General features: G+C 42.1%; 2 protein-coding genes across 32 annotated transcripts in view; both read right to left on the bottom strand.

Moving 5' to 3' along the window:
* MACF1 (microtubule actin crosslinking factor 1) overlaps window positions 1–15,509 on the bottom strand; it is a 337,337-nt gene that overhangs the window by 172,269 nt on the left and 149,559 nt on the right. The gene's annotated exons all lie outside the window — the stretch shown is intronic.
* LOC106003721 lies at window positions 1,858–11,244 on the bottom strand. Its single transcript, XM_013045662.2, has one exon. The coding sequence runs from the start codon at window positions 6,727–6,729 to the stop codon at window positions 5,659–5,661; it is 1,071 nt and encodes a 356-aa protein (XP_012901116.1). The 5' UTR covers window positions 6,730–11,244; the 3' UTR covers window positions 1,858–5,658.

Below are 15,509 nucleotides of genomic sequence, written 5' to 3'. Positions count from 1 at the left end.
TCAATGCTTCAAATTAGGATGTTTATATTCTCACAAACAATATAACTAAAACTTTCTTAGTTTTTTTGTTTAACCAGTTATGTGGGTTGCCATCAGCTGAACTAGCAGATGGTGACACTAATCCATTCATCCTTTTTTATGAACTGATTAATTTCACTGGGAGCCCAATAACAAGAAAAACTTTATAAAAAGTCAAATACAAAGAGAACCCCTCTTTTCTGAAGGCTAGTTTCTGGAGGGAAAAAAAAATCTTACCTTCCATGTACCATATGTGGTAGGTCATAAGAAAGAGTTATGCTGAAGGCCCCAAAGAAGCAACCATAACTGAGTAACTAGTAATATCAAGTAAAGGATCTCAGCAGATGAAAAGTTAGTAAGAGTTATAGTGGTTAAAAAAAAAAAATCACATTTTAACAAGTATGATTTAAATTTACCCTTGAAGGATGTTCTAGAATAGACAAAGAGAAAGAAGAAAAGAATTCTAGGCAGAAAGTGAATGCAAACAAAGACTGGAAGTTGAAATAAGTTGAAACTGGAATAGACGGTTGAGGGGTTGACCCATTAGGATAGGTAGGTTCAAAGGGAAAGTTAACACAGGAGAGAAGTTTAGATAGATCACTGAGAGTTGGGAGGCTAGGATATGGAGTCTGAACTTTGTTAAGTCTATGTATAAGTTTCAGGGAATGAGACTAGATATAGTGAGCAAAGAGAGACTCGATTCTAATGTCCTGAAGTTTCTAGCTGACCTCATCCCACAACACAGATAGCATCAGACTGAAAACTTCCATCCAAAGAGCAGGTGAGGGGAGGTGCCATTGTTCATAACAAATGCCTGGCTAGTTAGAGGGCCCTAAAAGCAGCTGTGTTTATTACCGACATCTGAGTTGGGTAACAGTCAAGGGGTGCTCCTTTCAGCATTCAAATTTAGAATCTTGAAGGGCTGTCTAGGGAATATGATTGGAATGGAAACCCTAGGTCATAAAATATGGGCATCCTTCAATCCTACTAACTTTTGGTAAACAGCTCTCTGAATACCAGTTCTACTTGGAATATCACTTCCATACACAGGGTGTGAAGAGATCTTTCATCACTCTACACCCACATCTGCACTTGGGATTTTCAGACTTTTTATTTTCTGATGGTTATAAAACACTAACTTGTTTTGATACTTATATCATTGACTACTAGCAAGAAAGGCATGTGTATGAGGCATCTGGGCTTCCTTTTTTGTGAATTGCTTATTCCTGGGTTTCCCCCTTATTTTTCTAAAAGGGTGTTTACCTTTTTCTTATTTGGTAGGAATTCTTTAAATATTAATACTAAATAATACTAGCATTTATTGTGCTAACTTCTAAAAATCCCCACAACTCTACAAAGTGTATACTACTCTTATCCTCAATTTATAATTGAGGAAATTATATCACATAGAAGTAATTTGTCCCAAGGTACACTGCTGATAAATAGTAGAGAAGGAATTCAAACTCTGCCTATCTGGCTCCACGCTCTCTCTCTCTCTCTCTCTCTCTTTTTTAATTAATTAATTAATTAACTTAAGATTTTGTTTATTTGACAGCACAAGTAGGCAGAGCAGCAGGCAGAGGAAGAGGGAGAAGCAGGCTCTCCACTGAGCAGGGAGCCCGATGCAGGGCTCGATCCCAGGACCCTGGGATCATGACCTGAGCCGAAGGCAGCCACTCACTGACTGAGCCACCTGGATGCCCCTCTTTAAAAAAAAAAAAAAAACAAGATTTATTGATTTATTTGTCAGAGAGAGAGCACAAGCATGGGGAGTGACAGGAAGAGGGAGAAGCAAGCTCCCCACTGAGCAAGGATCCTGATGCGGGACTCAATCCCAGGACCCTAGGATCACAACCTGAGCTGAAGGAAGACACTTAACCAACTGAGTCACTCAGGTATCACTGGCTCCACATTCTTAACTGCCTCACTTATACTACAGTTCACAGATTCTGAATATTAATCCTTTTCCAGAATATGCATCATACAGTTAATTACCACTATTTTTCTTTCCATTTGAAATGGAAAATTTCAAATACATGCAAAAAGAAACCAAATACTATAATGAACTCCTAGGTACCCATCACCCAGTTTCAAACATTTCAACTCATAGCTAATCTTGTTTCATCTGCACTCCACCCACTTCACCCTCCCCTGTTATTATGAAGCAAACCCACACACATGGCATTTCTTCCATAAACACTTTAGAAAGCATCTTTGAAACATGAGGACTGTTTTTTTTTTTTAAATATTTTAAGTACTCTTTACACCCAATATAGGGCTCAAACTTAGAACCCTGAGATCAAGAGTTGCATCCTGTACTAACTGAGCAAGCCAGGCACCCCAATAAGAAAGGCTTTTTTTTTTTAATTTAAATTTTTAAGTAATCTCTATACTTAACATGAGACTTAAACTTACAACCCTGTGATGAGGAGTCACATGCTCTACTGACCAAGCCAGCCAGACATCCCTAAATCACAAGGACTCTTTTTAACATAACCAGATCACTATGTTATACCTAAAAATTCATGAAGATTCTTCAGTAGTAATTTTTTGAAAAACAAGAGAGTCCTTTCTTAAAGCTCTAGCTTTGACTTTAACTGCTACATCCATCTAATAGGATCATCTGGTTAATTTTGCTTTCTTCTTGCAATACAAAGCCAATATTAGTAAAACAACTCCCTATAATTAAAGAGGAGAAATGGGGAAGGGATACTTGTAAACTGAAAAGGCTGAGCTCAGAAAATAATATACCAACCAATTTCCTTCTCATCACTTCTAGCCCCCAATGTTATCTTACTATTCACTGCAAGGACTCTAAGGTTTCGTGGTGAGAACACTGGTACACAGCCAGATTCTTCACTTGATAGAACCCACCTACGGTGTGGACAGGAGACTGGCATGGGAGCCAAGCCAGGGAGGGGGAAGGGGTTTTCAGTAATTTTCCTTGTTCCAGTAAGCCAGGTATTATGGATATTGATGGCAGCTGGGGGGAGGGAGTCCTCCGGAGAGAAGGTCTGTGCCTGATACTCCCACCCAGTTCCAAATCCTAGTCCACTTATTCTGAAAACCATTTTTGTTAGCTGGTCCCTGTCATCCTATTTCTGCGTTAACTCTTTCCTGACAAGGGACGTATCAACTATCACAGGTGAACAGCAAAGTAGACCTTTGTTTTCTCCTATCTAAACCCCACACTCAGCAAGAATCAGTTTCCATTTCTCACTACCCTGAAAAGAAACAAAACCCATTGGGAAGTTTATCCAGCCACAGCCTAGTCCCATGCCCATCAATATGATGTGGGCGGATCAACAGGAGAGACGACACAGCCTGAGTTATGCCAACGACAGACAGCATTCTGGAACTTAAATTGCTTCCCGAGAAGGGTTACTACTTTGACATATTAAAAGCAAAACAAGCACCAAAAAGCAAACCAAAAAATCAATTCTGTGGAGGTGCCAGCTGTCTCCTCTTAGGAAAGAGCTGGAGTGTGACCAGCAGCTGCTCTTCTGACCCTGTGTCTTCCCGGGGCTCTCACACTCCACAGAGGGACGGTCACTCCTGTCAGATGCTCTTGCCTGGAGTCTCAACCCACATTTTACAGGAGGTCTGCGGGGTCAGAGCACACCGCCTCTGTCTCCTTGGCTGCCGCTGTCCTTGAGGCCTGGGAACAGCCTGCTAGTAAGGGAGCAGCTCACTTAAGACAGCTCCTGTTGGAACCAGTGAGGGTTTCAGGCCTCTTGGCCTAAAGGACCTTAATTCTGAAGGGACCTCACACTTATCTTGAGAGGTTACTTCCCATCTGTGATATAGGATAGTCAAAGTCTGTGGTCCCTGCTTCACATGATAGACATGGAGCCTCAGAAATGATCAGCCTTCTGAGCTGACAGTCACTGAGGTTTTCAGCCTGGGCTCTTACTGACTGGTCTGGCTATGTCTGCTCTGAAAGGGTAGAAGGAATGGGATGACCAGAAAATACAACACACCAATTTGTCTCATATTGAACAGCCAAAGAATCATGCTGCTGTCAATACTGCTGAACCACAGATCATGGTCCAAATGGTTTCTCCCACCAGTCTTCTCCCTGAGACTACACAGGGCCATTCAGATACCTCCCTTCTCAGTGTGGAGATACCAAACTAAAGTGCCATGGTCTCCTATGGTCCATTATCTAGAACTGATTTCCATTAGGAGTTCCTTAAAATTTGACACTCCAAACTTTCTGACAATCTCACATTCAATTATAAGCATGTTACAACATTATGGTGTTAAAACATTATGGTGCCTCCAAACTTCTACTTTAATGCCAATGGTATCAAAAGTTCAGCAAAGCTGCTCTGCATCCATTCCAAAGACAAGAGCTCAAATACTCGCACACTCTACCCTACCAGCCTCCATCTTCTTCCTCTCCAACTTCTCTCTCCCTTCCTCCCTCCCCAACACACATTCTCTACCTATGGAGGCCTCTTGCCCAATCATATATAATAATTATTTTCAATGGCCACCTTTGCCTCTACCTGTTGGGAGTTTCTAAACTCTGTAATAACAAAGGGCGCTGACATGAGCCTACCCATGGAGCAAATTCATCCCCAAAGAGGACATTTTAAGCACTGATCAAGCACAAGAGACTGTGTCTGCTCAGTCTCATGCTGTCAGGTGGTAAGCAGGGCACCGTACACAGGCTACATCCCCACTCTGCAGACACCGGGGCAGCTGGCCTCAGGTAGCAGGGAAAATGCCCTACTTCATCTCCCACCTTTTGCTGCTCTCATTTCCTAAAGTTTTTATCTCTTCTGCTGCAGAAGCTGACATGCCAACAAAAGTTCTTCAATCAACAAATTATAACTTCAGTCACCCATACAATTACACACTTGGGCTGGGTCCTCTCCCCCTGCCTCAGCCTCCAGACCTCTTGAATGCCTACCTGCTCCTTGACCCTAAAAGCATTCACAGCACACTCCACCAACACTACAGCCACCTACACCTCAATATATACCTCACAAACAAAAGCTTGTTAAAGTCATAAACAAGTCCAATCAGAACACAAACTTTTTCAGCCTCGAACCTTCAAACTACCCTAACCCGCCTCTCTGGATTACTCTTCAGGTAATTCTGTGTGCCTCTCCTCTAATGTTGGAGTTAGGAACCAAAGGAGGATCAGCCCTCTCCACCTGTGCGAATATTGGATGGGTATTGTCATCAGCAGTGTCCCTGCAGGAGCACGATTACATCAGCTCGTAAGAACATCACTCTCCAGGGAAGAACAATCCTGCCACTGAGAACTGCCTCACCCCGAACCCTTCAGCACTCTCCAGGTCTTCCACACTTGCTTAGGAGATGCAGCCAGGCCTCCCCTCATCCCTTCCACTACATCACAACTTCTTGCACCAGGGAAGCTGATTAACAGACCTGCCTGAGAAAGTTAAGTGCCATTGAAAGATACCCCGCCAGATAGCTCAAGCAATTATGCTGTGTGGTTACTCTGAATCAGGGATTCCCCAGAGACAACAAAAGACTTGGTTTCAAGCATCAAGGGGCAGACCTGAAATAGACTCCGTTTGCCAAACCCAGTCACTAACTCTTGGTACACGCACAGATAAGCTTGAGAAGAAGCACCAAGATCCTCACTGTTTAGCACACTCCACTTTAATAAGTTTGAGGGCCAGAAATCCAAACATAGCCCACCAACCTAACCTCCTCCAGACCCCACAATGGGGTGTGACTTGCCTCCAAAGAAAGGGTGCCATCCTCTTCCGAGAAAGATGTGGAGCTCTTTTCAGGTTCTGTTTCTCTAGGTCGGAGCCCACGTAAATGTGACCCATCACTGCCATAGCCAGAGGAGGAGGGCAAAATGCTCACAGTCCTACCGCTGATGGATAAATCACTCTGAGAAGTAGGCAGTCTGGGACCCTGGGGGGACACTCGACCCATGGCAGGGATTTCTGTGCGTCTGTGGCCTCTCGACTGGTCCAGGGAGGAAGAAGGGACAGAAGGTTCTGCAATCCAGGAAACTGTGTGAGGGGCACTGCAGAGAGCTGCGGTTCCTGCCCCTGCATGCGAGCCCTCTGAAAGATGGTCTGGAGTCCCTGAGACAGCAGGGTGGTCTGTCCTGGGGAAAGTGCTGCTCCGAAGTCCAAGTAGAGTCCCTCCTTTCCCCACTGCAGTCTCTCCTTGCAAAGGCAGCAGCACAGCCCGGCTGCTGCAGGATGCTGTCCTAGGAAATTCCACCAGTTGGCTCACTGACTTCTCACAGTTCCTTTCTGCTGGGTTATCAAGCAGGTGAGCGATAACAGTCATCCCCTCTTCCAGGGAATCCCAGACCCCTCTGGCAACTGATGACTCATTCTTCAACAAAAGGTGAGCAGTCTGGATCTCCCCCTGGAATCTCTCCTTCACCTGCACGATCATGCCCTGATCGCCCACCCCTGAGTTGGGGGCTGAGTTCTGAGGCAGCGAAATGTCTGCAGGAGGATGCTCTACCCCTCCCGCTCCTTCTTCCTTTTGGAGACTCACTGTTAACTTCGGTTGGGTTTCCGTCTCTTCAATGACTCTGGTTGCTTCCAATGGTTCTTCCTCATGAGATACCTCTGGAGTAGGGGTTTTCTTCCCCCTCCACTTCCTTTTAAACCGAACCCTTTTCTTAGGAGATAGGGGAGCCTTCTCAGGAATAGCTAGTGAATCTTTCGGCTCCTTAACACAGCCCAGTGAATTTCCCATCGCCTTCCTCTCCTAATCTCATCAAAAACGCAGCTAAGCCGGTCCTGGTATCCCAGAGAAATCCCAACGTTGGCTTCATCGGATTTGATGCACATTTAAAAACATGCACTATGCCGGCAATCCCTCCAATTCTTTCTCCCTCCCTCCCCGCCTCTCCCAGCCGCTGCCGATTCAGACAGCCATCTTACAGGCTCAGAGCTGCAACAAGACAAATTCAAAGCATCTCACTGCAGTTCAGAAATCACTTGACCTAAAAGCAGACAGAAACCGGATTGGCTGCAGCTTCCTCTCTCCAAATATGAGGTAATTGGAGCACTGCCCTCAGAAACACAAACAGAAAGCAAAAAGGAGCTGGAAACCAGGGGAGGGGAAAACCTACGGAGGGTGAGGAGGAGGGGGTGGGATGTAAGAGTAGAGGGAAAAGGGAGGGGAAACAAGAGAGGCCATGGAAGAAGGTAACGGTGAAGGAAGGAGGAGGAGGAGGAGGGGAAAGGAAACCAGCCTGCTGCTACCAAAAGGGCAGGGAAGGGCCAAGAAGAACCAGGGCTGGGGATGCTGCCATTATCACTGCCCCCAGCCTCTGAAAGGAAAGAGATTCCAACTGCTGTGCGAGGACGTCCAAAAGAAAACATCAAGCAATGTACATATCTGTTCAAATTTTTCAGGTCAGAAATAATAAAATTATTTTAAACAAAGTATAACCTGAAGAGAGACCCAAGCCTACTCCTCACAGTTAAGACACACAAGGCTTTAAAGATCTAGCCTCCTACAGCATTTATTTCCCTCCTCCTTGCCTTTTCTGAGAGAAAGAGAGCACAGAGATCTGTTAAATTCTGTTAGCCAATGACACAGAGGAGACACTCCGAAATCAGTTTGGAGTACTGTTAGGAAGCTCCATAAAAAAGGATACGAATAAAACAGAGATGCCCCGCCTCTGCTGAACAATAGTTGACACACCATTTGCCAGTCCTGCCGATGCCGCCAGCTAACACTTGCTTCCGCATCTGTGCTAAGCTATGTACTACCTCATTTCATTCTGTCAGTAAACATATGAGGTCAAAATCACTAACCTACAGGTAAAGACAGAGGTTTAAGAAAGTTGATTAATTTGCTCAGGGCTACACAGCCAGTAAGTGGCAAAAGCTAGTATGTGAACTCCTATTTAAGACTTTTCATTTCAACCCCATGTTATAACTGCGCCAGAGATGAGTCTGTTCTCAATTAAGTAAAACAGGAAGATACCCAATGTTCTGAATTGTCAGCTAGACTCACATGGGCCCAGGGCTCAGATAGTTAACACTGGCTATTGGGAGTAAGAGAGGAAGTTGATAAAATGAGGCCCAGATGGTTTTTACTCAAGTTGCAGTAGGGTAGGAAGTCTGAATTAAAGTTTTAAAAGTTGGATTCAAAAGTCACCCTGTTACATCAGTGGGACTCACCCATCCCAATTCTTAGTACAGTGTCTGACAGATGAGACAACATCATAACCCAAGGGGCTGTGGATGGAGTGGGAAGAGATTGTATGTGTTTCTTCCCTACTGCCACTGTTTATTCTATACCCAAAGCATCCAGACCACACGGGCAGAGGGAAATGGCCTGCCTGGTTCTATGTGAGCCCCACTCCATCTCTCCTGGAGTCCTGAAAAATGCCCTCCAAATAAGGAAAGCAGTGAGACACCCTAAAGCAATAGCTCCTACATGACTGCTCCTGAGACCCTGCACCCGTCTGCCTCCACTGCGGTAGGTGTTTCTCCCCAAGCCTTTCCCTGCAGCGAGTGTGAAGCAGCAGCACCATCTCATGGTGATCATAAAGGACAGCAAGAAACCAGACGAGGAGACCAGCACGGGAGAGAAACTCAATCAGACTACAGGATACCACTGAATCACCCAAAACCCCTGACATTACAGTATAATTCTCTAGGCAGGCATCAGGCCTTCATTCCTCCAACAAAGAGGACTGGAACCATGGAACTTTCCAGATGCACACCCCAAGGCCCAAGCAAGAATAAAATTCATGAAATCCAAGCAAACCAAATTCCTGAAACTGATCTGCTCCGCGGCAAGAAAGGCAGCTGTTTAGTCTGATGGCTGCTGACAGAGAGGCTTGACAGAACCTAGCATATTTACTTCTAGGAGCCTTTTCTTTTTTAAACTTCTTGCATATGTTGGAAAAATCAGGCCTTCATTTTCTTCTGCTCCAGAGGAAAAACTGGCCTCAGGAAGGAGCAGAGCTTTCAGTAGAGTAGGCCTAGGTTCAAATTCCCAGCTCTAGGAAATTCATAGCTAAGTACTAACTTGCTAGATGGTTCTGTTTCCTTTCCTGTAAAATGTGGATACTACCACCTGTGTAAGGGGGTGAACGAGGGCTGATGAAATAACCCCTATAAAGACATGCTGGGCTCAGTGACCAGCCAATAGTAAATCCTTTTGCTTCTCAATTGTAACTTAAGCCACAAGATAGGAGACACTGTACTATCACCACCACTAGGGTCCTAATATCCTCTCTTTCTTGACTAGGCTCTAAGAAAAGTAGATATATTCTAAGGTCCAAGTTGAAGTGCTTGTTTTCCTTTTTCTTTCTTTTCTTTTCTTTTTTTTTTTTTAAGATTTCATTTTTAAGCAATCTCTACACCTAACATGGGACTCAAACTTCCAACCCCAAGATCAAGAGTCACATGCTCCACAGACTGAGCCAAACAGGGGCTCTGGGGGCTTGTTTTACTTCACAGGGGCTCTGCTTCCACTATTTCATTAACTAAGTTAACCCTGATCATCAAGACCTCTCCCTGGACCTTTTCCTCATCTCGCCTGAGCTCTGAGCACAGGGCCTGGTGCCTTCTGGGAAAGCCGCCCACTGGGGGGACTAGGGCACAGACATTCTGCAAGTCTTCTGCTTTGGCTTTGTCTAGTTAACTGTTTACTGCCCACAACTCTCCCATGGAGACAGCTGGAGTGAATGAGCTCATTCATTTATTCATTCCACAAACATGAATAGTGCCTCATCTATATGACAAGTGCCATAAAGTATACAAAAATGTATACTCGCATCTACCAGTTAAAATGTATAACCTCGCATCTACCAGTTAAAACCACTTTTCACCTTAACTCCCTAAACTTTTTTTTTTAATATTTCAGAGTGCTAGACATATCCAGATATTTAATAAACATTTGAGAGTTGGAAAGCTAATTTTGTCACAGTCTGACTTTGAAGAACTTATCTTTTAGAAAAACTGTAAATCGGGTTTGGACAAAACCAAAAGACAAGAAATCCTATTATTAGGATCTGGAAATGTAATCCACAAATGTCCGTTGGATTGCTTCCGTTGCTCATCTGAACAACCAGCATTGGAAAATGGCGATCACAATCTACTTATCTGGTTTACCTACCCCATAGCTTTAAGAAGATGAAATGCATAAAATATCCATTTACTTAAGAAATATTTATTAAGTACATGTTCTAAGCCAGGCCAAGAAGAGGACAAAAGAGACAAAACCCATTGTTAAGCTGGCATCTTACTGCAGAGTACCAGACAACACATAAGCAAGTGTTCAAACAGTAGTAGGTGTTATCCAACAAAACACTGTGCATCACATGCTGATTCTGAGAGTAATTTGGCAAAATAAGGAAGTATATAACCCAGCAATTCCAGTCCAGGTATCTATCCAAAAGACCCAATTCTAAACAAAACTAAACTAAACTAAAAATCAAAAACAACAACTCACTTTCCTATTTGCATAAGGACACATGTACACAGATATTCATTGTAGCAATGAACGCCTTCTTCACACTGGTAACTAACAGACTACAATAACAGCTGTGCCACACAGCTGCCTGGGGCTCCATTCACGGTATAGTCCACATAGATTAGTTAAAAGGAACAAATCAGGTCCTCTTTTATCAACACAATAAACCTCAAAAACAAAGTTTAGTTTAAGACAGAACGGGTGTATAGAAGATAAGGTGTGTGTCAACTATAGAAACAGCACATGCCATTTATGAATACCTCATCTGTCATAAAGGCACAGAAGCACATATGGGAGTGACCTAATCAGCTTCGTGATAGCATTTACCTGGGGGGTCAAAGGGAACAAGAAGGTTGTATCGGAAATGTTTCATTAGCACCAATAATAGAGATTATAATGACCATTTCACTGATCCCCTAACATTTGATAGCTCTACTCTGCATTTCTCTTTGGCTTTATATAGCATGTGTCCTTGGCAAGAACAGCTAACAGATACTCAATAATAAAAGACTAGAAAACCGCAATAATACATAACTAGCAAGAGATACGTCATATTCTCTTAAGTAAGACAAGGATAGTGGAGGCTCTACGTAACTCTTTATCAGTCAACCAAAAACTTTGTGAGCAGGGACCCCTTCCCTATGCTCTCAAACACTTAACTAATATAGACAAACACCTAGCCATCAAGAACAGCAAAGAGGGCACCTGGGTGGCTCAGTCGTTAAGCGGCTGCCTTCAGCTCAGCTCATGATACTGGGGTCCTGGGATCAAGCCCCACATGGGGCTCCCTGATTGGTGGAAAATCTGCTTCTCCCTCTCCCACTCCCCCTGCTTGTGTTCCCTCTCTTGCTGTGTCTCTGTCAAATAAATAAAATATTTTTAAAAAACCAAAAGAGTAAAGAAAAAGAATTTGTAGTCAGTTGCATTTGAGAAGATACCCTGGCAGCAGAGCTGCCCTCTACGGAAAGACAAAATAGTTATTCGGCCATGCTGAAATAGTGAATACAGAAAAGCAGGTAGCCAATATGTGTGCAAAAGACAGACGAAACCAAAAGTATTTTATCTTCTAGTGAAACTGGTAACATGGCAGGGAGCAGTGGGCTAAGCCAAAAGCTATGGAAATTATAAGGTCTGTTAATAATTTTAACAAGTTGCTACCAATAACTGTTAATTACTGAGTACATACTATGTTCCATCTCCCCATCTCATACCTTCCTGATTCTTTAAATCTCCATCAAGTTATTTTATGGTGCATCTCTTCTCATTTCCCTGAATTATTCAGTTGAACTTGGGCTGAGTCCGTGTCTAATTCCCTTTGTATGTCCCACAGACTCTATCTAGGACCTTGTTCATCGTTGGTCCTTAGGAAATGTTTGTGGAATTCAATTAAAGGATACGTTTTCCTGTAAACTAAAACCATAAGAAAATACCACTTCACACCTTCTGTGATGGTTATCATCAAAAGACAGACAATGACATATGGAGAAATAAGAGTCCTCACAGGTTGCTGACGGGGATGTAAAATGGTGTAACCACTCTGGATGCTGACGGGGATGTAAAATGGTGTAACCACTCTGGAAGATGGTTTGGCAGTTTCTTAAAAAGTTATGCATAAACTTACCACATAACCCAGTAATTTCCTTCCAAGGTATATATCCAAGGGGGGAAAAAACACATACATCCACACGAAGACTGGTACTCAAATACTCATATCAACATTATTTATAACAGCCAAAAAATGAAAACAACCCAAATGTCCATCAACGGCTGCATAAACAAAATACATGTTGTATCTATACCACAGAAAAGTACTCAGCAATAAAAAGGAATAAAATACTGACACATGCGACAATGGAGATGAACCTCAGAAATTTAAGGCAAAGGGAAAGAGGCCAGACACAAAAGGACACATATGCCATGATCCCATTTATGTGAAATGTCCAGAACAGGCAAATCTATAGAGACCAAAAATAGATGAGTGGCTGTCTGAGGCTGGGAAGGAGAGGGAGGATGGTGGTATAAGTGGGCAGGAAGGGTCTTACTGGTATGATGAAAATGTTCTAACATTGGACTTTGGTGATGGTTATATAACTCATAAAAATCATTGAATTGTATAATGGATATGGGTCAATTTTATGGTATATAAATTATACCTCAATAAAGTCATTTTTTAAAAAGAAAGTATTTTCCTAAAATAAACAAACAATAGAATGGCAACCAAAAAAGTGTTTTAAATGGTTAAGAAACTAAATGGAAGGGAAAGAAATAGGATGGAGAGGACAGGTGTGGAAGCTAGGCTTCTCTGAATATACCTCATGTTCACTTTTAAAACGTCCCTTTGGAACAATACAGATGGTCTATATAATGTGAAATAAAACTGAAAGGGGAAAAAGCAATCCCTAAAAGTGCAGAAGCAAATAAAAACAAATGAACCTAATCATGTATTGAATTAATGGTTTCACAAAAACAGATTATTTTTTTCAAATGACTTTAAAATATAATTATTTGTACATCCTTAGAGGATATACCCAGAGGACAAAGAAAACTGCAATGAAATCATACACTTCTCAGTAATCATACTGTTAATCATACAGTGTTAAGAACACTGAGACTGTGGCTTTGGTTCAAATACATTACATTAACATATACATATGATTGTACAAAACCTACATGTATGTGTGTTATACAAGGAATTGAAAAAGGAATAAGTAATATGTTATTGTTGTGAAAATCAAGATTTTTAGCATGAGGGAAAGAGATATAAAATCAAATAAGTTAAATAAAACTATAATTTTGAGGCACCTGCTTGGCTCAGTTGGAAGAGCATGTGACTCTTGATCTTGGAGTCATGAGTTCGAGCCCCACATGAGGTGTAAAGATTACTAAAAAATAAAAAAAGAAACTTAAAAAAAAAAACTTCTATAATTTAAGTCTGAATGAGATAAATCAGTATAAATTCATGATTTTTTAAAAGAGAAAAATACATTGGCTAGTTTTCTACATCCACAGAAAACTGACCAACCCAGTAGCATTCAGATTGTGGTCAGAATGAGAGTTCCTTAGAGAAATAGCTGTTCAAGCCTGGGACAAGAAATACACAAAAAGAGTCTGGAACATCTCATCACAAGAAATAAAAGACATTATCAAAAAGTACCAAGGAAATCATGCCAAAGGACTCAGAGTCAACTTTAGGAAGCTCTCACTGGTCAAAGATGAAGTAATTTGAGTATTAGGAAGAATGATAGTTGTATTTTATTGCAAAACATTTAAGTCTGCTAAAAATCTGTAAGTCATAGTGATACTAAAGGGGAAAAAATGAAAAAGAAAGAAACTTCAGAGAGTTTCTTTGGCTCCCCTTTCCTATGGGAGATACATCTCAGGGTAACTGATGAAGTGAAATTCTTCTTTACAGAAGTACTCCAGCTAAATAACGAAGATGGAATGAAAGAACTTGAGTAGCACCATTCTGTAACTTCTTTTTTTTTTTTTTAAAAGATTTTATTTATTTATTTGAGAGAGAGAGACAGTGAGAGAAAGCATGAGCAAGGAGAAGGTCAGAGGGAGAAGCAGACTCCCCATGGAGCTGGGAGCCCAATGCGGGACTCGATCCCGGGACTCTGGGATCATGACCTGAGCCGAAGGCAGTCGTCCAACCAACTGAGCCACCCAGGTATCCCCATTCTGTAACTTCTAATGAAATAGTGGAACTTGCAATAATGATCAGTAGTTAGGTGAACAGCTAACTACTATTCAGTGAACAGCTCATAGGGAATGGGTGGATCAGGCTAATAACAGCTGAACCACACGTGCCTTCTGATACGTAGCAATAAGCATACAACTCAACACCACCATCCTCGCCCTCCACACCACACAAAAAGGAACGTGAATGGGACTGAGCCTCTAGAGCTAAGCCACCAGTTTATAAGCAATACCACAGAGGAATGGAGGTTACTGTTTTAAAAGATATCCCAGAGATCCTATCAGCATCTTTATAAACCTTAAAGGACAAAAGACCTGATTTCCTCAATGAATTGCAAGGTTACGGAGGGGGTGGGGAATTTAATGCAATACATGGACTTTGCTGGGATTCTGATTCAAAGAAACCAACTGTTTTTTTTAATGAGGTAACTAGGGAAATTGGCACACTAATCAAATATTGATGATTTTAAGAAATTATTGAGGCTTAGAGTGTTATAATAGTTTGCTTAAATTAAGAATCTTTATCTTGGGGTGCCTGGGTGGCTCAGTCCTTAAGCGTCTGCCTTTGACTCAGGTCATGGTCTTGGAGTCCTGGGATGGAGCCCCACATGGGGCTCCTTGACCAGCGGGAACCAGGGAAGCCTGGTTCTCCCTCTCCCTCTGCCTGCCTGTATTCCCTCTCTTGCTGTCAAATAAATAAATAAAATTTTTAAAAAATGAATCTTTATCTTTCAAAGATACACACATACATACAGATGAAATTTGTGATTTCTTTCAAGATAACCTAATGGGGTCAAAGGATACAGGTGAGATCATAGTGGCCATGAGTCAGGAATTGTCAGGTGATGGGTACATAGTAGTTCTTCACACTATTTTCTCTACTTTTATGAATACTTGAAAGTTTTTATAAGAAATTTTTAAAGAAAGAGAGGGTAAGCATTTTCCTGATGGAGATGTTCAGGAAAGGAACAGTTCATTACCCCCAAGTCCTCTGTCCCAAGCAAGGTGTTGATTAACCAATTCAGTTTTTATTCCTTGGCCCATGAGTCTCCCTTTTAAAAAGAGACTGAGTTTCAGTCAGGGAAAACAGAGACATAGTGAATAGAGTCCTCTCACCTCACACCTACGAGACCAAAAATGGGCAATCAGAGTGAGGACAGGTCTGTGGCAAAAATACAAATGACCAAAACAGTTTCTTTAAAAACTAACAACAAAACAAAACAAAACAAAAACAAAACAACAACAAAAAAAACCTCCCGTGCTCCTAAGGCTTTCCAGGGGATAACTCTAGTCCTCCATGAAAGCTCAACAAAGTTCTTGTTCCCACCCTAAGGCAC

The sequence above is a fragment of the Mustela putorius genome, unplaced genomic scaffold, assembly GCF_011764305.1.
Source record: "Mustela putorius furo isolate JIRA1106 unplaced genomic scaffold, ASM1176430v1.1 tig00003853_pilon_pilon_pilon, whole genome shotgun sequence".
In the NCBI taxonomy this organism is placed as follows: domain Eukaryota; kingdom Metazoa; phylum Chordata; class Mammalia; order Carnivora; family Mustelidae; genus Mustela; species Mustela putorius.
This window is presented reverse-complemented; position numbering and strand designations above follow the sequence as displayed.

Bases quoted from the DNA above. Each gene is read 5' to 3' on its own strand.
- LOC106003721 (XM_013045662.2), bottom strand. From the start codon at position 6,729: ATGGGAAATTCACTGGGCTGTGTTAAGGAGCCGAAAGATTCACTAGCT.